General features: G+C 53.4%; 8 protein-coding genes across 8 annotated transcripts; 3 read left to right on the forward strand and 5 right to left on the reverse strand.

Moving 5' to 3' along the window:
* Positions 1-974: 974 nt before the first annotated feature.
* PG994_012243 (uncharacterized protein) lies at positions 975-1,719 on the reverse strand (the record flags this gene model as incomplete). The annotated part of the gene is made up of 2 exons (XM_066863652.1): positions 975-1,445; positions 1,504-1,719. 2 exons carry the CDS (start codon positions 1,717-1,719, stop codon positions 975-977), a joined length of 687 nt encoding a protein of 228 aa, XP_066712762.1.
* Positions 1,720-3,020: 1,301 nt separating this feature from the next.
* Positions 3,021-3,950, reverse strand: PG994_012244 (Succinate dehydrogenase assembly factor 2; the record flags this gene model as incomplete). Its single annotated transcript, XM_066863653.1, has 1 exon — positions 3,021-3,950. One exon carries the CDS (start codon positions 3,948-3,950, stop codon positions 3,021-3,023), a length of 930 nt encoding a protein of 309 aa, XP_066712763.1.
* A 681-nt stretch (positions 3,951-4,631) lies between these two features.
* On the reverse strand, positions 4,632-5,353 carry PG994_012245 (endoplasmic reticulum vesicle protein 25; the record flags this gene model as incomplete). The annotated part of the gene is made up of 2 exons (XM_066863654.1): positions 4,632-4,954; positions 5,020-5,353. 2 exons carry the CDS (start codon positions 5,351-5,353, stop codon positions 4,632-4,634), a joined length of 657 nt encoding a protein of 218 aa, XP_066712764.1.
* A 524-nt stretch (positions 5,354-5,877) lies between these two features.
* Positions 5,878-6,500, forward strand: PG994_012246 (uncharacterized protein; the record flags this gene model as incomplete). Its single annotated transcript, XM_066863655.1, has 2 exons — positions 5,878-5,887; positions 5,980-6,500. 2 exons carry the CDS (start codon positions 5,878-5,880, stop codon positions 6,498-6,500), a joined length of 531 nt encoding a protein of 176 aa, XP_066712765.1.
* Positions 6,501-8,518: 2,018 nt separating this feature from the next.
* Positions 8,519-11,860, reverse strand: PG994_012247 (uncharacterized protein; the record flags this gene model as incomplete). The annotated part of the gene is made up of 1 exon (XM_066863656.1): positions 8,519-11,860. One exon carries the CDS (start codon positions 11,858-11,860, stop codon positions 8,519-8,521), a length of 3,342 nt encoding a protein of 1,113 aa, XP_066712766.1.
* A 3,522-nt stretch (positions 11,861-15,382) lies between these two features.
* On the reverse strand, positions 15,383-16,868 carry PG994_012248 (uncharacterized protein; the record flags this gene model as incomplete). Its single annotated transcript, XM_066863657.1, has 3 exons — positions 15,383-16,346; positions 16,417-16,639; positions 16,703-16,868. 3 exons carry the CDS (start codon positions 16,866-16,868, stop codon positions 15,383-15,385), a joined length of 1,353 nt encoding a protein of 450 aa, XP_066712767.1.
* A 1,728-nt stretch (positions 16,869-18,596) lies between these two features.
* PG994_012249 (uncharacterized protein) lies at positions 18,597-19,950 on the forward strand (the record flags this gene model as incomplete). The annotated part of the gene is made up of 2 exons (XM_066863658.1): positions 18,597-19,314; positions 19,382-19,950. 2 exons carry the CDS (start codon positions 18,597-18,599, stop codon positions 19,948-19,950), a joined length of 1,287 nt encoding a protein of 428 aa, XP_066712768.1.
* A 1,971-nt stretch (positions 19,951-21,921) lies between these two features.
* On the forward strand, positions 21,922-22,681 carry PG994_012250 (uncharacterized protein; the record flags this gene model as incomplete). Its single annotated transcript, XM_066863659.1, has 2 exons — positions 21,922-22,014; positions 22,118-22,681. 2 exons carry the CDS (start codon positions 21,922-21,924, stop codon positions 22,679-22,681), a joined length of 657 nt encoding a protein of 218 aa, XP_066712769.1.
* Between the last annotated feature and the right edge of the window lie 798 nt (positions 22,682-23,479).

The following is a 23,479-nucleotide window of genomic DNA, read 5'->3' on the forward strand; positions in this document are numbered from 1 at the left end:
CCACCAGGTCATGGTGGGACCTGGAGGCAGTTCCTACTGCACTTGCAGGTAGGGCGTAGACTTCAACATCCAACATTGGGTCGGCAGCAGGTGGTTGGGAGTGATTTTGTTAGTCTGGTAAGAAGTAGGCAAGTAGGTAAATTTAGGTAGATGATGTCGTTGCACATGAAAAACCAGCGTCATCCTGGGGAAGGTGCTTGGTATGGTCAGGTCTAGACGCACGTGAACACCTGGGTAAGGGGCACCTACCTTCTGTGTTTTGTTTCAGTGTTAGGAGGGAGAGTATGTGTCTGATGTCACTGCATGTGAGTGTTGGTGTGGATGCAAGTGAATCGCAAGTTGATATCGAGGCAAGCACTGGCAACATACCTCCCAGACTAGAACAGTCTGCAATACCCGTCCACCTGGTTTGTGGACATTCACATGAATCAATGTGCCTATATGCAATGCAGTTGGACTGGAAGCTGGCTGCCGTTTGGGCATGACGTGTTCAATGTGCTCATGCTGTTTCCATCTAAGATAGTCTATCGTGGTAGAGAAGGCTCGCTTCCACCGACTGCCTTTTCATGCGTTTGGTATGTAATCGAATTGACCTAGAGAACCATTCGCATCATCGGGCACTTGGTACCGCATCTCAACGTTTGGGAACATAGTATATGACATAATGCAAATGTAGCAATGCCTCCGTCGAGTATGTAGTCACTTCTCTCAATGTATACCTTGGATGCCGTCAAGCAGGAACTGTAAGGCCATATGAAGTTGCGTCATTTGGTACCTGCATCAGGCTCGCCCGTCATGCCATCCGGGCATGTTCTGCATGCCTATGTACCTAGGTAGTCGCCGTTCATCTCCAGCCCCCCTATTCATAACCGGAGTAGAGTGCACGGCTGGTCTCAAACTGTGAATCCCCAATCCATCTGCGGCAATCACGGATAGCCCGCCATCGATGTTCCGTAAGCACTTCCATCCTCCCCTCAGACAGGATAGGCCACATGACTGCGTACGTAGCAGCCCTTCGACTCGCGGTCCTGGCCACAGCAATCCCACACCCAGACCCGACCACTGAGCGGTAGGGTATGCCGGCGGCGGGCTCTTCTTCTACCCCTGGGCGGGTTGCGCTGATAAGGCCGGTTGATGAGTATGCCTATGAGAAGTCTGCTGTCACTACTTGCTTTCCAAGGGGGGTTGTGCGATAAGAGGGTGTAGGTTGCAGCGTGCGTGGACTTACCCCAATGGTAGACACAGGCGCTGGGAGCATTGTATTTCTCCAAGTACCTTTGTCCACATTCAAAACACTCCTTCGGCTCCGGCTCGCATGCCGAGGCTGATCCGGAACTGTCGTGGTAGAAGTAGTTGTGCTTGCTCTTGCTTGGGTTAGGATCCGATCGAACAGCTGCCTTGACCTCCGATGGAGCAGCCTCGATCATGTCAACCTTCTGGCCATACTGGGTGGTATGGTCAGCACACGAATCTCACACGAATAGCAAATGAGTTATGAGTTACCTTGGATGCACCATAGTCATCGCCAAGTTCAGCCTTCGTGCCACAATCAGGGGTGGCGGGCAACTCCTTTCCACATGAAGGGTCAAAGGGGGTCGGCGTGAAGGTGTCAGGAAGACTGGCCTGCTCAACAGCGTGTGACGGACGCAGGGGCATATGATCCTTGCGGTAGAGGAGCTTCGATTCATGCCGTGTCTTGCATCCATCACTGAGCGACATGTTGGCCATTTTCTTGATCAACTGTTGGGGAGACAGACATTTTGGCAGATGGTGGTTGGAGAACGCAATAAGTGGTGTTGAGATAGTGAAGCCAATGTAGCTCGAGATGCTCTCGGTTCGCGCTTATGGGATATTGAGTGTTGCTGTTTATTCCGCTGGAAACCGACTCGAGAGCAGGAAAACGAAGCAATAAGAGCAGGATGCCGGTGCAAGAGTGAAACCGAGATATTGTGAAGCCAAGGAAAAGGCAGCGATTGTTGGGTTTAGCAGCACGATGGTGTGAAAGCTGTGTGTTGGTGGTGGTAGGAAGCCAGGAAGCAATTGAGTGGCACAGAAGGAACTCTTGATTGATGGATCTGCTCCTAAGTGGTGCTATTTGTACAGTCAAGGGCAGGAATAAGAAAGTGAATGGCATCTGAAGTGATGTTGAATACAATCCGCGATTGATTGTTATGCTGCCGTTGGCTCCTCACTTGGGTGGCACGCCGGCTTCAGATCGAACTGGCGGCGACATTGAATACAGATCGAACTGGCGGCAACATTGAATACAATCAGCAGGTATACGCTTGCATGAGAACAGACGAACAATAGATACAATGGCTTCTTCCTCTGCGCAATGTCGATGTGATCATACAACTTGTTCTTTGTAATTTAGGGAAGGGGTTCACGATGCCATTGAGATGAACACAAAACTGCATGAAGCCGGCACACTCATACATACAGTGGCCACTCTCATGATATAGACGTGATAGGATCAACACAAACATGATATTCTGTCAAAGTTGAAGTCAACAAGGAGACTTTCATCAATGGCGTGCGATTGCGACAGGCCGATGAAGATACCCCCTCTTGAATCTGTTCAATGAGTTCGATCCACAATTCAGGATGAAAGCAAGCAAAATACCAGGCCAGGTACACAGCTGCCTGAATATACATTCTAATATCTCAAGGTCTGTCCTGTGAAATGGGCAATATCAGCGTACAATATCTTACTACACCATGATAGGCCTTCCGTTCTATCTCCCTGCTCTACCCATTCCGCTGTTTTACAAGTGCTAATACACAAGACAACATACACAAATCTCTTACAACTCCAGCAGTAAAAAAGTCCTGCTGGCACACACTTCCCTTTTGACCTCTATCAGCTTCAATGAGCAAACAGAGCGCGGTAGATAGCCCTCTTCACAGGCCGTTCCAAAAACCTGACTGTGCCGCCACATACCTCCTTTCCCTCAGCTCAATTTCCTTAGTCACGCCCCCATCAGTGCTTCAAGCTGGGCATGAACCCCATCCCACCCCCCTCAGACCCGCCCTTGCTCCGCCGCTTGACGTGCTCCCCGCAGCAGCCGCAGCACCTCGCTGTCGCGCCAGCGCGCGGGCACGGGCCGGTACGCAGGCTTGAACGTGCCGACGGTGGCGGCCCACTCGCCGTTCTTGGGCTGCGGCGGCACGTTTCCGCCCTGCGGCGACTGCGCCAGCGTCCGGCCGCTGCCGCCGTACAGCTCCTCGCTCACGGCGTCCGACGCCGCCGCCGCGTTCTTGCCCGTCTTGCCCGACTGAATATCGGCGACGGCCTCGGCGAACGGCGAGACCATGGGCTCCCACGTCGACTGGGTCGTCGTCGCGGAGTTGGCGGCGTGCTGGGCTTCGACGCCGCTTCCGTACGAGGCGGATGAGGTGTCTGCGCTGTCGTTGGAAGGTGCTGCAGCCGCCTCGTTGGCCGGGGACGGCACTTCTTGCGTCGCCCAGTAGTAGATGTCCCAGTCGTTCTCGTCGAGGAACATGTCGTACTGCTGCATCTGCTCTTTGGTCATCTGAGGCAGGTAGGCATCGGCGAATGTGGAGAGAAGGAGGTCGGACTCCAGGGTGCCACGTTTGCGACTCTGGTCTATTGGATCGTATTCACTTCGGTCAGCAACACTGTTCTTTGTAAAACCGCCAAGATGTCGCGTATGTGGTGCAAGGAAAATGGGAGAGTATAGGAAGCACATACACATGAGTCGCGCCCTCATGGTTCTGTCGTCCTCGCCCACCCGACGCATCGGCTCGATCTTGAATTTGGCACCCTCCAGCTCGCCGACACCGATGTCAGCCTTCGCTGGGGGGTCGCGAGGCGGCGCATTGCTGACGCTGGCACGGAAAGCGGACGTGGTAGAGAGAGGACGGAAGAGCTGCCGGGCGAATGCGGCGCGGCATGCTGCGGGACGTAGGACTTTTTGCAATGTGGCCATCTTTTTTTTCTTTCTTTCTGTTTGTTGCCAAAATGTGAACGAGTAGCAACGGATTGAAGAGAAGAAATCAGAAGATAAAACCAAGAATTGGTATATTTCTCATCTGTCAAAGCCACAATGGATGGTCGGGTAGATGAATCGTTGACGTAGAGGGATTGGTTTTAGCTCCAGTAGTCCCCGAAATCTCCAGAATCCAGGGTGCAAGCTCCGGTCTTCGATCGCCCAGGGATTGCCGAGGGATGCCGTTTCGGCCCACATGCACCGGCTGGTCGGGGGAGCAGAACCCCCCTTGCCGTAGATCTTGGCACCTCTTCTAGAATGGCCATTATGAAAGAAAAGCAAAAATGCAAAGTTGGCCGAACAGTCATATGCCGATGACCGGATTTCATATATATATATATATATATTTTGATTATAGTAGATGCGTGCCATAATTACGCACACATCGAGAGTGTGAGGGACTACCAAGCGTACCGTTCATGATCCCTTATTTTTATTCTCTAAACCCGTAATATCATGACTCCTGTAGAGGCTATGCGTACAATTACATGAGTTCCAATCGGTGCAGGTATAAGTCATCGGAGAGCCCAAAGGATTTCCTAGGAGCCAGACCAGGTCCAAAGCCCATCCCATCAACACGCCCCCATGCCCAGCCATGCCATTCTCCATGCCTCCCCCAGTTTAGATCAAGTGCTTCGATCGGAAGTAGGCGCGCAGGTACATAATCTGCCATCCCCAGAGGCCGATGAGAAGCATGGTGGTGCCGACGCCGAACCACTTGACACGGGTGTTGGTGCTCTCGTTGGTGTCACGCAGCTTCTGCTCGCGCGAGCGCAGGTAGTCCATCTCGCCCACGATCTCGCCGATCATCTCTTCAATGCGGCGCAGCTCGGTTTCGACGGGCTTCAGCTTCTCGCTGGCCTGAATGGCCGACCAGTCCTTAGCGTCGGCGCCGATGTCGATGTCGAGCTCGATGTGGCGGTTGGGGTCGCCAGGTGTCCGGGCTACAGAAGTCATCGTGTTAGTTTGGGGGGCACAGTATATAGGAGGAAGGGAGGCTGATACATACATCCAGTCAGAACGTTCTCGAAGCACACATCGAACGCGGCATCGGCGTGCGAGGTGAAGACCTGTCGCTGCTCCCCGGCGATATCCTTGGCGCGGCCGTAGTCGTTTCCCAGAGCATCCCGGACCTTCATGTTCACCTGCATGCCGTCGTTCTTGTACCCACCCACAATGGCCGTCACGACGACCAGAGTGTCCTTTGCGACGAAGTTCCGGATGCAGCGCTCCTTGCGGTCATGTTGATGGGATGCTTGCATGTCGAACTTGAGAGCCTGTATCGAGCTGACGAACAGCACAATGCTGCATAGGTAATGCAGCAGTGACCGCGAGAACGCCATGGCTGCGGTGTGTATTGTAGTCGTGTGGTGAGGGGAGTCGAGGGTTGGCGTTTGCTGTTGCGAGTTGAGTCGAATCGGGATCTCGAGGTGATTCGATCAAGCAAGGAGAGGCCAGAATACGCCCGAGTCCTGGTCTGGTGCTACACTTGTCGATTGCTGGGTTCTGTTTCCCACTTGGAGCTAAAGTCACTTAATGGGGCCAGCGTGGCTTCGCTGAAGCTCCGTGGCCAATCAAAAGCCACAATTCAGCAGCTGTGACAGTAGCCTTGCAGGACGCTTGGACACTTAGGGGGGCTCCAGCCTCACTCAGCCTTGCCAGAGCTTAGGTACCCTCCCAAAATTCATTGAGCACCTGCGAGAGGCAAAAAGAGGCGCGACATTGGCCATTGTATCGCGCGTTCCCTTCCTTTATCCGAGTTTCGACACCACACTGCGCGTTGCATTGTACATCTCCAAACGGCGCATCATCCCGATACTTGACTACCCATACTTAATTAATATTGTGTGTATCACCATCCGTCAAGATGCCGAAATGTAAGTCCTCAGCTCCCTTTGCCTTGTCTCTGCTGGCTGTCCCCCAAATGACAGGCACCCAGATCGCTAACTTCTCGCGCTCTTTGGTACAGTCTTCTGCGACTACTGCGATGTCTACCTGACGCACGACAGCATGTCGGTTCGCAAGGCGCACAACAGCGGCCGCAACCACCTGCGCAACGTCGTCGACTACTACCAGCAGATCGGGCACGAGAAGGCCCAGTCCGTCATCGACTCCATCACCTCGTCCTACGCCGCCGAGGGCCAGGCCCACGCCAACCCCATGCTGCCCCAGAACCAGCCGCACGCCACCCACCACCACCTGTCGCACCACGGCGCCCCCGGCAGCGGCCCCCGCCGCCGCCCCCGGGAGTCAGCGCGCCCGGCTTCCCGCCCATGCCGCCCCCGGGCGCCGGTGGCCTGCCCTTCCCGCTGCCCGCCGGCATGCCGCCTCTGCCCGGTATGCCTGGCGGCCCGCCGCCGCCGCTGGGCGCCTTCGGTGGCCCAGGAATGCCTCGTAGTACACCACCTCTCCTCCCTCAAAGCATCGCCACCGTCGTCGTTTCGATCCCTACCCGGCGACGGCGACGACTACGTCAAGACCGCGTTCTAACGCTTCGTTCTCTAAAGCTCCTCCTGGTGGTCGCGGTATGCCTGCCTTCCCCCCGCCAGGTGGTCTGCCGTTTCCTCCTGGTGGCCTGCCTTTCCCACCTCCTGGTGGTGCGGGTGCGCCGCCCTTCCCCTTCCCCGGCATGCCACCGCCAGGCCAATTCCCGACGCCCCCTGGCGCTCCCCCCTTCAACCCTCCAGGACAGCAAGGCCCTCCCGGACGTTAGAAACGGCACAACCCTCCGGATCGAGATGGACGTCCTCGACGCCAGAAACCGTACAGCCCACCGGATCGAGATGGACGTCCTGGACGTCACAAACCATACCCATACTAAACCCTCGATCAGAAACCTCCTCCTTCGCGCCGGGGAAGACTGCGCGCATTGGTAAGACAGCTCTAAGAGACCCGCTATCTACCCTCGACCTATTCCAGGCAGCGGTGGCACGGAGATATATCATGTAGGCTATAAGGATCCAGAAAGGGGGGTAGGTATTATGTGCTTTTACGCTTTACAGCTTGGCGTTGCGGGGGAAAACTGATGAGTCCATAGCTCATGACGGCGTTGAAGGGGTCTTTTTGAGCTTCCATCAAGGCAAGCGAAGTATTATTCAAGTTGCTTACGGCACATCAGACGAGTGTCAAACTTCTGCTGAAAACTAGAAACCAAAGACATACTACGAGGTGCGACGACATATCTAGTCCTCAGCGTGTAAAGATAAGAAGTATCCTGCGTTCGATAACGGGACAAAGGTCAACTAGAATCAGTGGCATTGCATTCTGTACAAAAGCGGCCTCGAGCAGGGCTATAGTGATCAATTCATTACATACCTACTATCAACAGACTGAAATGCATTTATCCCGGCGATTTTGTAACCTCCTAAAGCCGGCCTTCTTGTTATGAGGGGATATTGCCTAAAGGTGCAGCTGGTTAACAGGCCCGGGGTAAACAATCTGGGGGAAGCAGCACTGTTAAACCCTGTTCACTGAGACAAGAGCTTCAGGCCATTAGCCTCATCGGGTCACCTTCGTCTGGCTACATTAATCATGATGGCAGCGCAGTTCCTATGAGAATACATTATCATGCATCCTCGATATGCTAAACATACTAGTAAAAACAACTTCGGCAATCTTATCGATATGGTATAGACGTACTGTTTAGGTATATGAGGAAAAGGGGGTGGAGGGCAACTGTTCTTGATCATTAAGTAGTCAAGTCCGACTTTGGCTGGACTCGACAGAGAAGACACAATCGTGAGAAAGCAGCAGCGGAATCATTATCAACGTATCGGATTAAGATGCATGGTATCTAACAGCAAAGTCGCCGGTAGTAAAAGCAAGAATCCAAACATGTCGTTTCTATGAGGGTACACAGTCTGGAAAGGCAGCGCTCGTCGTAAAACAAACCCCGTGCTACCTCTCTGTTCTGGGCGCACACACACACACACAGGAAGAGAGCCACTATCATCATGTTCAAACTTCCCAGAGAGGAAGAGCTAGAATCCATACCGCCGTGAGACTCCTTCTGCCTTCCATATCTCCCTTCAGATCTCTTTGGTGGAAAACACCAGTGGCAAGATCACAGCCCCATAAATGCAAACGCCGGAAAAGAACCTCAAGACTAAATAGCGCATCTTCTTTCTCTGTCGGAGATCTCGGAATAACGTCGAACCTTTCGTATAGCGTTTCGTTTCGTATGATTGCGAATGGTGGTAGTAGGATAATAAGTACAATATTTGTTTCTGGATGGCCGTGGCTCATTTCGTTGTATTGTTCATTTCGTTCATATGCGTCATATCATTCAGATAATGTGTGCCACTTTTGGGGCACACCGTTTTTTCCCATCATTCCTCTGCTGTAGTTGGTCGTATAAGTCAGGGCAGGAGACCTTTCAAGCGATTCGAAATGCGACTTGCACCCTTCGGAAAGCTTGCATAGGGAGTGCACAAGCTCCGTCCCCCAACCTCTTCATTCATCTTGTTGCAACGAGTTTCTCTCATCCGTTGAGTCCATTCCAAGGGTCCCTAAACCTGAGCCTGAATCTTAGGAGTTCTCTCGATACCTCGAGGTCCTGGTTGTCGCTGTTGCACCTGCTGCTGCTGTCCGGAAAGGCCACTATTGACAGCAGAATTGATGCGAGGGGTAGCCTGGTAGCTTGGACCTCTGTAGCTGTTTCGCTTGATCACTTCGCCGACACCATCTCGAACCTCGCGAGGTCCGCTAATCTTGCTGCGCAATTCTTGGCTCCTCTTCTGCCGCTTTCGTTCGCTGAGCCGACGGCCCAGTGCCTGCGGACTGTAGCCTTCAAGCTTGTCTTGCCAGCTGGGAAAGAACCGACGGCCTTGTGCATCAAAGCGTTTCTCAACACCCCAGGTACGGCGACTAGGTTTTGAAGGAGACGGACCTGGAGCTGTCGAGGGTCTTCCATCCTCACTAGAGCGACGACCCCACCGCATACTGCTGAGACTATCGCGATAGCGCATGACTCTCAGGCTGCCCGAGGGCGTGCGTTTGATGGTGCGACGCTCCGTACCACGACCGTCGGTAGTCGTGTAATGCGCGTCATCGGTGATGGGCAAAATGGCAAACGTGCGCTTCATTCGCGAGGACAAGGAAGGGCGCCGAGGCGACGGTCGGTTATCAATAGGAGGGTACCGGTAGACGGTACCCATGTCGTCGTCGATATCACGAACCCAGTCCTCGTCCATGTCCGGATCCCATTGAGATGATAGTGGCTGCCAGTGTGGATGCAATCGCCCTTCGTCCGGGATCGAATCATTGGTGGGATATCTATAAAGTGCTGGTCTCTGGCCGCTTGCCGACGAAGAAGAGTTATCAACGCTGCCCTTGCGAAGATTTCTCGATAAAGAAAATGTGCGGGTCAGAAAGCCTGGGTTGCGTGCTGTATCATCACCATCGCCCTTGCGAACACTGAAAGCCCGTTTGAGAACAGAAGGCCGCTTTTCTGGCGGTTCCTCAAAATAGTTCCCTAGCATCTTCATCTTTTCCGCCGCTGGGGTCAGACCGGATGGGGTTGCAGGAATGAATTTGATGACTGGTGGCTCAGGCGGTGCTCGTGGGTTTCGCAGCGGAGAGTCAACGTCTTCAACAGTGAAAAGAGGTTGAGGCGGTGTGACAGGGACGCCATCGGGAGCTGTTGTGGTTGTGTCGGGCTCTTCAGGAGTACCATCCTTGGCGCCAAGCAGATTGGCTGTTTGCAAGGCATTTGCATCGAGGATCTTGGAAGTATGGTCTACCATGACGACCGACTTGTTTTGATGCGGGTAAATGTTCACCGCCATGGCTTCCGGAAACCTCGGCTGCAAGTGTGTGCCGTTTGTCTCGATGGACGCTATGGAAAATGGCGTGTTTTGCGTAGCAAGTCGTTTGCCAAAGAACGGGTCTCCGTTGTGGTCAACCAGTGATCTTTGATCATGTGCGTCTCTGTGCGACTCGACGGACGGGGCCGGCTGCAGTTTTCTTTTATCATGGAAATCACTCTCGGCTGGGATGTATTCCACAGACGGCGCACGCTCCACTTTGACTCTGGGAAGGTTCTGTAATGTCTGCTGTAGCTGTTGTTGCCTTTGCTGCTCCTCGTGTACGAAAGTGTTGTGGGCTTTCAAACTCTCGGAAGTCAAGGAGCCAGAACGTGAGCCGGCCCGCGAACCAGCCACAGATCCGTTCCGGCTAGTCGGGGCCGAAAGAGAAGAGTTGCGAACAGGGACAATGGGTGGGTAATCTATGGTTCGTTGATCGCCGGCGAGTGACCCGTCAGATTCTGACATAGCTCTGCTTCGTCTCTGGGCACGCTCAAAGACAGGCGTGGAATCTTTCGCCTTGGATATCCCTGACAAAGGGACCGAACCCAAGCTGCTGCTCCTCTGCGATCTTCGACTACTAGTCGACCTCAAAGACGGAGTCGCGGCGCCCTTGACGGACGCCTTCCGGTCAGGTATGACCACAACAGGGATCGCTCCGGTTTTCCAAACATCACGGCGAGCTTTGCGGCTAGACAGAGAGTTAAGCGTCCCTGTAGACGCAAAACTCTCTGATCGTGCTGGCGGGGGCTTGTCACGAGGCCTAGGTCTCCTCGATGATTCTTCCAATCCCGTCGAGTTTGCTGCAGAACTTGACTGGGATACATCAGATCCCGAGTCCCTGAGAGTGATTTGTTTCTTCACATGTCGCAGCGTCTTCTGCCTTTGCGGCGGTGCATCTACAAGGATGGCCTCGACGATAGTGGACACAGTAGATTTCGAAGACATGCCCGAGAATCTCTTGACGTCTGTGCTTACCGAAGATGCTGAGGCGGATGGCGCAGCCCAACGTTTGCTGCGCTGGTCAACCGGTTCTATTGAAGGGGAGGATGCCACGTGCATTCGCTGCTGTAAGGGCATCGTGCGTAGAGCCTTTGTCGCGTTGGTAGGTGTGACAGTCTCATCCTCGATGACTTCGGCAGGCTTGTCTCGCCTGTCCTTGGTGTAGTTATTGGACTGTTTCCTTCGTTTCCTCACTATGACATTCCTATTGAGATTGTTGTCCCATTCCTGCTCGACCTCGCTTCCATCGCCCCATTCCCCGTCGAAAGTGAAGAAATCTTGTTTCGACTTCGGGGTTGAATTGTCGTCTGATTCCAGTCCCAGTCCGAGGCCGACGGTTTGACTCTTCTTATTATTCCTTACATCGGAGACCTGTCGCACCGTGTTCTGCGACGAGGTTCTCTCCGAGGATATTTGCCGTAATGCCGCCCTTTCGTCCTCCGATGAGTACGGTGTCTCCCGTGCCGTTGTAAAGGAGGCAGTTCTTGAGTCGTTTGTCGCCTTGGAAGGCATGCGATCGGCCAAGCTCGGCCGAAAAGGTTTCGGTTTCTTGGCTGCTTGCGGGGGTGTCACATCAGGCGTAGGCGGGCTTCTCTGATTCGGCGGCGTTCCCGGCGTCCTCTGTGCATCCGAGTTGCTCGCGACGCTCTTTACGGTGGTCTCGACATAGGTTGGGCTCGACGGTTGCACTGACTGGCCACTGGACGACGTGCGGGAGTGCGCCGGTGGAGTGGGTGGAGGATCAGGACCGCCGGATGCGCTAAGGTCGCGTCTGAGAGGCGCCGGGCTCGCGGTTATTGTGCCCGAACGCGAAGACGATGATGACACGGAGGATAACGTACTGTCGACTGACAGAGGATGTGGCGTGCGCAATTTGGGATTCACAGGCAACGGGGATTGTTTGGGCCGTGGCAGATGTTTATGTTTTTTGAAGGAAGGCTGAGGTTTTAGGCCCGCAGTGAAAGTCGCGCGTTCCAGTAAAGAAGGATCGAAATATAGGCCAGCTTGAGTGGGCGGCGACATGGTCTCAGTTGAAGCCAGCATTGTCTCCGATGGTGGGTGTGGGATATTATTGCACCACGTTGCCGCCCGCGTAATTAGCAATCCGTTCATAGAGCGGTCGACTCCGTCCAACCACAACCAGCTTCCCTCTGCATCCTGATAACGCCAATATCGGTTGGTGTGTGTTGGGGAACGATGCCGGAGTTTTGTCGTGCAGAGCGAGATTGTCACATCGATGGCGCGTTCCTGGTACAACTGTGCAGTGGCGATCGTATCACGAACCAAGTGGTTTCAATCTCCCTCCTTCGAAACCGACCGGGCGCCAGTAAGAACTCTCGGAGGGTAAACAAGTGTCAAACCCGATTTAAGATGAGAGGAAGTGAGACTCGCATCGAACAGGACGGCGAGGCGACTCAGCTCAGGCAGATCAGAAACCTGCAACACATGGCGCAAGATAAAGATAGGCTTAAAGAATAATCACTAGTTCGGCGACGGGCTGTTCATTGACCAACCCGAATTGGACTATCGGATGACACAGCTTTTTGCGCAGGCGGGTGCGAGTGAGATGGATAGGTTCAGGTCAGGTCAGGTCAGGTCAGGTCAGGTAGGTCAGCGTGGGATGTAGGCCGTTTCATTCGAGAAATAAGGCAGTGCGGGAATCCAATGACAATGACGGGTGTGAGAGTCGAGAAATCGTGGGTCAGCGGTTACGAGGTTCTGCTTCCCCCTCTATGGTCCCGGTCTTGGTCTAAGGTGTGCGGAGGAGAAAAGTGGAAGAGCAGACCAGAGGCAAGGTGGGCACACTGGAAGGGCGGGCAAACAAGACAAGACGTCAGAGGAATTGGGTTGGATAAGTAAAACCGGGATTGGACTGGGACTAGAGCTGCTTTTCCCCTTCCTTTTTTCTCAGGTGAAGGCAAGCAAAAACATGGCGGCATTCTGGCGTAGATTGACTTCCCGTCTACGTACAATGTAAGCTAATGCTGCAGTCCAAAGCGTCGGGGCGGGTCTATTGTATTGGACGGAAGAAGATGTGAGTCGTGACGAGGAGGTTGGTTTTGGGGGCGCCATACATACTACTACTGTACCATGATACCATCAATACGGCGAGGTCCTCCGTACGGACGCGAGCCATCTGTGCCAAAAAGGAGGAACTACAGTTCTGATCTATTCAGTGCCTGGCCCTGGCCCTCCATCCTCTAACCAGTGAGTGTTCCATTCAAACCTTGACATTATGCGATGCTGGGAGTCAAGGAACTCGACAACCTGTCACCTGTGCCTACTAAAGCTTGTAGAGGCTAGCTGCTATAGGTACAGTACATAACGCACAAGGTTAGTAGTATAGGCTCGCCGGAACGGCCCCCGCCTCCCGCGGCCAGATGAAGCCAGAAACGACAAGATCCAACTAGGTTGAGAGCAACGAGTGATGGCAGGATGACTGCTTGACTCGTTCTATTTTCAGGACGTACTATGGTGGTTTGGTGTCAAAGGTCAAGTCGGTCGCAGCATGCCATGATTTAGGATGATACGTGACGTTTCCCATGCTGGCAGAGGGGGCCGTTTTCGCCAAATCTCCCCATTCACGACACCGGAACACCGAGACTTGTCACGGAGCACTGCCTGCTTCCTACATACACCATGTCTGTGTCGTGTCCCCTCCGTTCGCCCCCTCTTCTCCTTTTGGGCAATGCGTGTGTGGTGTAAGTGCACGCAGGCCTTGACAGACTAGCGAATGACTAGAAAAGGTCTACAGCACTATTGCGTCGAATGCACTGCAGATATACACGACGACAGACAAATCAGCTTCTAGAAGCGAATAAGACGGTCCTTCCTTGATGCCAGACGCGCAGGGAGCAAGGGTGGTGAAACGAATCAAAGGCCAAACCATGAGCAGTACTAGTCCGAGGTGCGACCTCGGGGACACCACACTGCAGACCGTGGTGCTGCAGGTTTGTTGCACTGCACTCTTCCATACCTTATGTACAATAGGGCTCGCATGGCCCCACAGGTATTCCAATGCGTACGGTTAATCTATGTCCGCCGAAGCAGGTCTGGTGGAAGAATGCCAAGGTCAATATACTGTATGTTGCCATAGATTGGATTCCAACCGATAGGCTTGCAATCTGGAGGAAGACGTCTATCTAAAGGTCGGGTATTTTAAGTATAGTATATGCTGGATTAGGCAGGTGGGGTGACCCCGAATTTCCAGCGGACTCGACTCGACTGTCATTGAACCACACCCACCGAGTGCACCCACTACCACTACAGAAGATCGCCATTCGAGTCAATGGCTCTAGCACAGACCTTGCTCGCCATGATGCATGCTTGTGACTTTACTCGATACAGATGCCACCAAACACCAAAGTAACATTACCATGAGGGAAACGAGCTTCCTATGTCAGTCAAGTGTAGGAATGCAGGGCGGTTACTCGTGGCCTGACGTTTCGTTGTCAGTTGGGGGTTTCAGCCACGACTGGTCTGGTCTGCTGCACGTCAGTCGGTTGTTGCACCATTTGATCGGTTTCCAGTTTCCTAAATGGTCGTGGCCAATCGACATTGTCAAGGCATGTCTGCCTTGGCAAAGAACAAATCCCTCAGAAGCATAGGCAGAGGTGATTTTGTGAAGCGTACCTACCAATCTTGGACCTGATCTAGCGATGCTTTTGCTGAAGCTGTTAGGAAACGACCGTACTCTCTGCAGCACGCTCAACGGCAGCTTCTTCACTTTGCGAGCCCATTGCCAAGTCCTATACCAAGTAGGGGTGGCCCGTAAGGGCTTGCCGTTCAGTGGCCGACGGATTCTCGGCCCTTATTGTACTATAGACCGTCTATTCTATAGAAGTGAGACAATGTTACCTATGGTATCGAATCAGCAAATCTATCCAGAGCGATGTATATAGTTGCAGAAAACGACTATATATCCCGCTTTCGGCCTCGCCGCCCTTGCAGATACCCTTGAGTTTCACCATGGCTTGATCCCCCACCGATTTCTTGGCATCATGATGACTTCGCCTGGCGGTGGCGGCGCGCAGCTGAGGTGTAACTTGGGCTGGCCAGACTCGAGCAAACAGCATGAACCCCCAATATCAGACTTTGGGTAATTGATCACCCGAAGAAGGGAAAGACGCGCTTCTCGCGTTACACCGAGCGGAGGACCACATACAATCACTTCGCTCGGTTGATTAACCGACTTCCTACAGATCTGTATCCGCCACTTTTCCAGCTCTTCCTGGGTCCATTCGTAAGTGGACTATTGTTGACAATGCCAGCAAGGCCAAACAGAGATAGTACTTTGCCCAGGAAAACACTAAGAGGCATGTGAACCTTTCTGCTGCCACCGCAAACGCTCCATGGTTCGTCACAACGACACCATCATGACAACCCAGCAACAACATCAGAGTAATCAAAGCGATAGTTTACATCATCGACGTGGCAAATAAGGGAAAGTATTTTTAATTGACATACTACTAACGTTACAGCATGTTCGATTAGATCATTACACAAGCCTCCAAATTAAACCACAGCCAATCAATCTCCTCTTCTCAGTTCTCCAACGCTCCATGCTTATTTCATGAAACCCGCCTCACCGTCTCCAGTAGAGTCGGTCATGGGGTTAAGGCGGTTCAACAAGCCCGATTGCTTCCTACCACCCTCCTCGTGTGATGATACCTTCTCCGCGCGGCCATGCTCCCCGGCGCGGGTGGAATCGTAGGCGCCCGGCTTGCGCTTGTCGTACATCTCTGAGTCGTCCATGAAGCCCTTGCCCGAGTCCGAACGGGCGTGGCGGGTTCCCGACGACGTCGCATTTCCGACGTCTCGGGCGGACGTGCCAGTCGTGCCGGAGGTCGTAGTGTTTGTGGTGCGACCAGCAAGCCCAGCGAGGCCGCTTGTGGTGCCACCTGTGGTAGCGCCGGTGGTGCCGGTGGTGGAAGTGTTATCGCGACCGCACCTCATAGCCATCGCGGCAGCCGAGGCGGCGGCGCCTCCGGTACTTCCGGTGGCGCCACTGTCGTGGCTGATGCTTGATGAGGAAGACATCGGGTTGCGGCCGCCGGTCATAGACTCATCGACCATGGCAGTGCGACCCGTGGAGTACGTGTTGCCGCCAGTGGTGCCCATCTTGGTTGAGGAGGTGCCCACCATATTACCTGTGCTAGACGAAGACATGGTGTTTTGGTGACTGGCGTGGTGGGTACGATGATCCTTCCGGCCGCCCTCTTCGTTGAAGTCGCCGTGGAAAGTGTGTCCCTCAAGCGGATCCTTGTTGGACTCGTGGCTGCGGTGCAAAACCTTCTCCACGCCGCCGACATCCTCGGGCTGGCCCTCGAAGTTGTCGTAGCGTTCGTCACGGCCGTGGAGGAGGCCGCCCTGGCGTTGCCAGTCGGACATGGTGACGGTGGGAAGCGTGGTGGTCTGGTGGTGCTGCGCCTTGTTGTGATGCGTCTCATGGACGGGCACGGTGGTGTGGACGACATGGGGCTCGATGGTCTCCTTATGGACTACAGGCTGGATGGTCTCGTGGAGATGGCTGTAGGTTTCTATGTTAGTAAAGAGTTCATCGAAAGATGTACTGATGACCAAGGTTTGGGTTAACATACTGGTGAACATGCTCTCCCTCGACAACAGGGGCGTGGGCCTTGGTGCGAGTGGTGTCATGGACAACCCGCTCATCGTGGAAGCCCTCGGTCTCGGCCGCGAGCCGGCATCTGGTCTCCTCGATATTGCGGTGGTCAAACTCGCGGTGCTCTACGCCGCCGAGCTTGTGGTGGTGTTGCTCGGGCAGAACCTCTTGGGCCTGGACCGGCTGTATCGTTTGGTGGTCTAAGAACATACTCTGTCAGCAAATGCGTTTCATTAAGGAGTATTACAGGGGCTCGCTCGTACAGTGGTCTTGGTGTACTTCTCGGTCAACGGCTCTGTTGATGTTTTCATGTTGCTGGGGCTTGACCGTCTCGTGCTCGACTGCTGGGGCAGTGGCAGAGTGGACTGTGGTGTCGTGGTGGCCCGACTTCGAGGTGAAGTCGCGGATCGCTTGCTTGGCCTTCTCCATTACTGCGGGTTTGCGAGATGTTGGTGTTTGTGTGTGTGTGGAGGATTGGGTATTGGATAAGAGAGCTTCGGTTGGATCTTGGTGGCAAAGGCGATGATGGAAGTAGGTTATATGTTCTGATTGAATCAAGGGTTCTATCTGTTCCTCCTCCATGAGCCAGCAATGCTATCTATATATTGACAGTGTTTTGACGTATCCCTTTCGTGTAGCTCGAACAAGCTGGGACGTCATCTCCCACCCATAGCGCTGATTCGATCGAACTAATTGGAAACTGACGCAAACACTCTGGCGATGATGACAGATCGAAGCCAGTGGGAATCCTTACGGGTGATCCTACACAATGACTCCTTCATAGAGGTGCCAAAGCTCACCGGGTATCCAAACGACGCCAGAAAGAAGTCGGCGCGCTACCCCGATCGACGATCAGGGACTGCTGTTGTCACATAGCTCCAGCACCATCAGCCACCAGACGCCCAGCTCAGGGGCTGGGGCTTCTCTTGTGAGCTGCCAAGAAAGCTTGGTATCGACGGGATATATGAACCGATGTCGACATTTGCTGGTCGACCTGGCTAATCCGGCAACCCACTGGAGTCCGATGAGCCATGGGGTAGAGATGAGGGGGGTGGATCTACATCTACATAGGGCCAGACGCTATTGCAAGTGACGATTCTATCATTTAATATGGCATTTAACAATAGATCGAGTGGGCCGTCAAAAGATCCGGTTCTTCCGGCTGTTTCCCCGGCTCTCTAGTGGTATTATACTTCGAGCAGAGAGCAAAGATAAGCACGGTGATAGCCCCGTATGAGATATTCACGTGAAATTGATAAAGACACATAAACTCGCTGACACCTCATCAGATACCGAGTCGTTGAGATAGATTCTACAGTAATCGTGGCACGAGTACCAGGCTGATGGCATTCCGACGGAAGCCTGTCTTATGCTCTCTACAGTACGTCAACAAACAGACATAGCTCTTGATCCTCTTGTTGCGGGTGCGAACCAAGCCTCATCATCATTCCCGCTCGGGGAGTAGTCCGAGACCTGGTAGTATTATGCCCAAGACGTGCCTGGCCAGCTCCATTGGCAACCACGGACGTATGACCGTGTGATCTTGTGGCGTCCGCCCTCCATAGGAAGATTATCGCGTGGGACTAGCAAGATACTACGTAGAATATCCGTCCAGTAGAAACTCAACAGTGGCCTCTCATCATGAGGGAGTCTGGCCCTTCCCCACACTGGTCGCTGGTGGCGTCGACGCTTGATGGGCGCCAGTAGACGTTGAAGCTAAAATGCTAAGTTCGTGCCAATATATGATCCCCAGATGACGCACAGAGTTAGTGGGTTATGTAGTAGTAGATAGGTAAACCGAGAACCACGGGCTAAACCTTCCTCGAGGATCCTTGAACTCTCAAGACATCATAGGAACAGCATCATCATAGCTCGCTCTTGGATTTTGCTAGAGCATATGGGCATGAACCGTGGGCCCACCGACAAGAGCTAACGGCTAGGAACTACCGTTACGTCCGCATGCCTTCTCCTCTTGGGCACTGGAAAACACACCTCATTCGAAGGTAATAGCTGTGAACACTCAGGTAGGAAGCTTCAAACATCATATGCAGGCCATACTTTATCTCTCGGAAAGGCCCACATATAGCATTGAATATACACGCTGTTGCCGAACCCTTTTTGAGCTCCATACTAACCAACACCAGACCATCTGGAACTATGAAGCGATTTCTGTCTACTCACTTGGGAAGCCTGAGGCGGAAAAAGCGTGAACCCAAGGAAACGAAAACAACCCCAACAGCGACTGACCCGTTTTCTATACCAAGGAGTGTCTCCTATAGGAAGGCCAATCCATGTCTCCCCGAACCACGGAAAGTGTCCTCGCTTGGGTCGGTCCGGAGGCCAAGTCATAGACATCACGAGCATGAAAGCCAGCCGGCCGAGCAGTCTCAAGAGGCCGAGCGGCCCCTGGGGGCGAGAAGGGAAGATCCGCCCTGGGCCATTGCGGCTGGTCCTAAGCTGAAGCAGAAAGTCCACTCTCATGAGAGTGACTCTGGACAGCATCCTGCACTCAGAAAGGGTGCATATCAGACGGAACCGGAAAGCCAGCCGGCGAAAAAGGCCCCTCCGCGGCCACCGAGACCTGAGGCAACAAGTTCCAAGTCTCCGCAGGATACACGCTTTAAGCCTCCGCAGGACACAAGCTCGATCGGATATGGGCAGACCCTCGACACCGCTAAATTCATACAAAAGCAGAATGCCCCTACAAGCCAGGTTCCGGCGGAAAGCGCCGACGGTGAGAGGGGGCTGGCGAGCTCGTCTGATGAGCACAATAAAGCCATTGTCAATAAGATGGAAGACCTGTCGTGGGCGGTCGAGGCCGGCCTCGATTTGACGGATACGGTGGATCAAGACCAATCCATAAAACGTCTTCCAGGTACGTGATCGCACCACCCTCAAGGCCTCATGAGAATATTTGTGGCACACTGCTGACAAATTAACAGCCGTTACGCATGAACATGTCCGGCCACAGGTGCACGAGGTCCGCAAAGAGCGCATAGAGCGCCACATCCACAACTACGACATCTACCCGCAAATCCAGCCCATCTACGACCTCGAGATCCTCCCCGCGCGCCACTTCATCGAGGACGCCGACGGCAACAGGGTCGAGGTCGCGGAGAGCGACCTTCCGTGCTGCACGGGCGACAACCAGCGCTGGCGCGTCGGCTTGGAAGCGTTGAAGCACAGGTCAGCCCCGTTTGCCGCTCCGGCGCCGCTGAATCTCCAGAGAAAATCCGAGATGATCATGAGGAAGGAGAGGGAGACGGGCGCAGAAGTCCTCCAAACGACGAGAGAGGAGTACCGTAGAGGGTCGATAGGCCCCAGTTACTCTCCCGCTGCTGCTGAGGGTGTGCCTGCCATCCAGGGCGAAAGGTTTCGTCGAGGCTATCGCCCTCCTTACGAGGGCCTACAGACCGTCCCAAGGATTCTGCGCCAGGGCAGGGAGTCGTTGCTGAGTGACAATCAGATGGAGGCAAACGTGGCCGCAAGTGGGACTACGACGTTTGCTTAGATGTGAAAACAGGATACACGACAGCATGGCGTTGAGTCTGCATTTGATCAAATCAATATGGTTGAACCAGAACCAGAACTTCATAGCCCGTGGCCCGGAGTCCAGTGGAATTGTATTTTGCCGTCGTGACTTGTTTTGATAAGTGCCTGTCTAATGTAAATATTCTTCGATACCAACAGGGTAAACAAGCTTCGTGGAAGGATGGAGATTCGACCACGGATACAAGACTGCGCAATAACAACATTTGGCAGCATACCTAATTGAGCCGGCATATTATTCTTAGAGTATAAATCAGTACGTAATTACATGTAGCCAATTGAGGTTGAAAGGGAAGCCGAAAGAAGAGACGGGAAGGACAAAAGCAACAAAAGAAAAAAAAAAAAAAAAAAAAAAAAAAAGAAGCACCGAGGAAGACCAACGGCAAAGAATCCTACCAACTTGGTATTTAGCAGCATCAACGGGACGGACCTTTTTGCGGTGGAACTAGCGCTTGTAACCTTAACTCTCCCCTGTTGAAAATATTCACAATAAATCCTTCGTACTTAGATTCAATGGTGGAATATCTTCCTGGATATGATATAATGCTCAGTGACACACCAGCGAGGGCCGGCCCGAGTCGGATCCAACACCATCACGTATCTTTCTACTGGCACATTTAGATTACCATACAAATCAAGACCCGATCAAAACTATCTTTCCTGGGCAACGCAGGATTGCCACGTCAAAGGTTGCTTGAGAGTATATCCCCGCACAAGATATGCATCTCTGAGCGGGTAAGGCTCGGAGCCGCGCAATTGCATCCATCACCCTCTTCATACCTCCTCCACCTGCATCAGTGGTGACAAGAGTTTTTCTAAACATAGACAAGAATTCGGGCGGGCTCTCCGCTCCCCTACTCATGAATATCGTAGGAACTAGCTTTGGGCGGGCATTTCGGGCTTGCTGGCGTATGCCATGCCAGTCAGGCAAATGTCTTCCCAACCTTATTGTCCTGGCTTGGATGTACGGGAAACAGGCCAACAGACACTTGAAGGAAACTGGACCCATCTAAGACCAAGAACTTGCCTGAAATCGCGGCCTATCGTTCAGGACAAGACGGAGAATGACGGGGTAACCAGCAAATGCACAATAAGTCAGCAGCGCCAGGTCAAGTTCCCCCGCGAGGTCTCTCAAGCCATCTTTCACGTGCCTGCCCGACAAGAGGGGAGCGAGATAGGTCCCATTGTGACGTGTCTTGAGGTGGTATAGAGCTACGGCATGCGTCCATCTTTGCGGACGCTTTCTTCTGTGGATGGCTTGCAAATCGCCCAAGCAGAGGATCAGAACTATGGCCAGCACCAAGCGTCCTATGTAGCCTTTACCCCGGAAAATTCCCATGTCGGCTGGCTTCGAAAACGCTATGCTGATTTGAGCTTTGCGTCGACCGAAAGGCACAGGCTGCCCTGAGACATCGAGCCTTCTCCACTCCAACGGCTCGTCAGTTAACACAAAAAGCCAGAGCCTCTTGGATGTCTCGCCGATCAAAGCTTGTCCAACGACCCTGTACCATAATAAGAACATGCAGTGCCGTAGAGGGCTCAGGCATTGATGTGTAATCTAACCTTTGTGTCACGTTTCATACTGCCTGCACTCTGGGAAGAAGGTATTCTTGCGCCGGCTGAGTGTTCGTCAGTTTGCCTCAGATAAGGTTCTTCACTGAAAACAAATGATGCGGCTACATCATCCTTCGAGCTCTATACTAGAAGCATACAACAGCCCAGGTTGCCTATAAGTCTCCTGGAATCTCGCCCGAGGCCAAGTCAAGTTATCCTGCAATATCAAACCAAACCATCTTTTCTCATACAAGACGTGCTAACCACTCAACCCCTGAATCATACCAGTTCCAAGCCTCAAGCATCTTCCACAACTCCTAAACTATTCTTTCACCGATATACCTCTCTCTCCGCTAAAATGAATTCCTCCGCAGTCGCAATGGTTGTGGCCGCCACTACAGTTTCTGCTGATTACCCTTTCAACAACAACACCGCGTTCGGCACATTTGCCTCGGCATACTCCGGTGATAGCGTAAGCCCCCTAAATCCCTTGCAATCCCCCGACTTAAAAATACACCCAAGGCTGGCTGAGTTGCTGACCACGATCACCTCCCTAACAGTGTGTCTTCACCAAGGCCAACGGAGGCGTTTACTCCGCGCCTTCGGGCAAGTGCACTCAGACCGAGGCCATGGCCACCATCATGGGCAGCGGCTCCGCTGCCCCCGCCGCCGCCACTTTCGGCGGGTCCTCCTTCACGCCCAGCGGCACCTACGTCCTCACCGGCAGCTCGTGGACGACGACCTTCACGGGGTCCGACTACGGCGCGTGGCCCACGTCGGGCGCCTCGGGCGCGTTCAGCTCCGACACCACCGTTATCTCGACCGTCAAGGGCACCGTCACCGCGACTTTGCACAGGAGCGCGGCGCCCACGGGCGCTTCCTACTCCTCTGGCGCGTCTTGGGACTTGGCCTCGTCCTACGGCTGGGCCACGGTGACGGCCAGCAGCCAGCCCTCCGGCGGCGCTGGGGGGTATAACGGCACCTTTGGTTCGAGCTCCGCCGCGGCTACCCCCAACGGGCCCTCGAGTACCGGCGCCGCCAGCCCTACTTCGCTCCCGATCGACAGTGCAGCTGGCGCCTTGACCGCCATGGGCAGCATGCTGGCTGCGGCTGGCATGTTCGTCATGATCGCTCTCTAAATCCCTGGCCGCAGCAGCAGCAGCAGCAGCAGCAGCAGATATGGAAAGAGAGTTTAACCACCAGGTTTTCTTTCGGCGGGATCTAGCTTCATATCACGACACTTGCTACTTCAATAATGCTATGGTGCCACCTAGAAGCATTTTCGTTGGAAGCATTGATGACCTTTTCCTTATTTTAATGTCGCTAATGAGATTTTCCTTTGTCATTTCCTTACCGTCATTGTGTCTCTGGGCTCACTCTCGAGCTGCTGTTTTCGTTCCCATCAGTTTTCGGTGAGGCCACCCGTTAATGTCTGAGGGTGGTAGCATAGCCATACAAGCAAGGAAGCATAATGTTAGGGTTTGGGAGGTTTTCGATTCATGTAAATCAATCATGTAGATTTACCCACATTTACATTCCTTGATTAGACCCCCATGCATTTTAGGTAGAAGAAAGAGAAGAAAAAGCATTTGTGTTTCTACTTGAGATGCACCAATCGGATCATGCGAAGTGACCCTGGGACTGGGATACCTTCATCGTGTCGACGAAGATATTAACTTGTTTGGACTGTCTTTAATCCAGGGGGTGGAGGGCTTCGTCTAGATAGTTCACACAAACCTGAGCATATATAGGACCAAAGCCCTTCTTTACGCACGGGGAATTTAAGCAAAAGATCTGGTACGCTCCCGCTACCTTGTATCGAATCCATATGCATCCTGGGGAACCTAGTTGTGGCAATACTAGGGACATACGCCGTGAAGTAGAGAGTTTAGGTTCGGTCGGGGAAATTTATACATTGATGAGCCACACGCTCCCGG

Source organism: Apiospora phragmitis (assembly GCF_038363925.1).
Source record: "Apiospora phragmitis strain CBS 135458 chromosome Unknown utg000010l:1.0-9815664.0:1.0-9183399.0, whole genome shotgun sequence".
NCBI classification, from domain to species: Eukaryota; Fungi; Ascomycota; class Sordariomycetes; order Amphisphaeriales; family Apiosporaceae; genus Apiospora; species Apiospora phragmitis.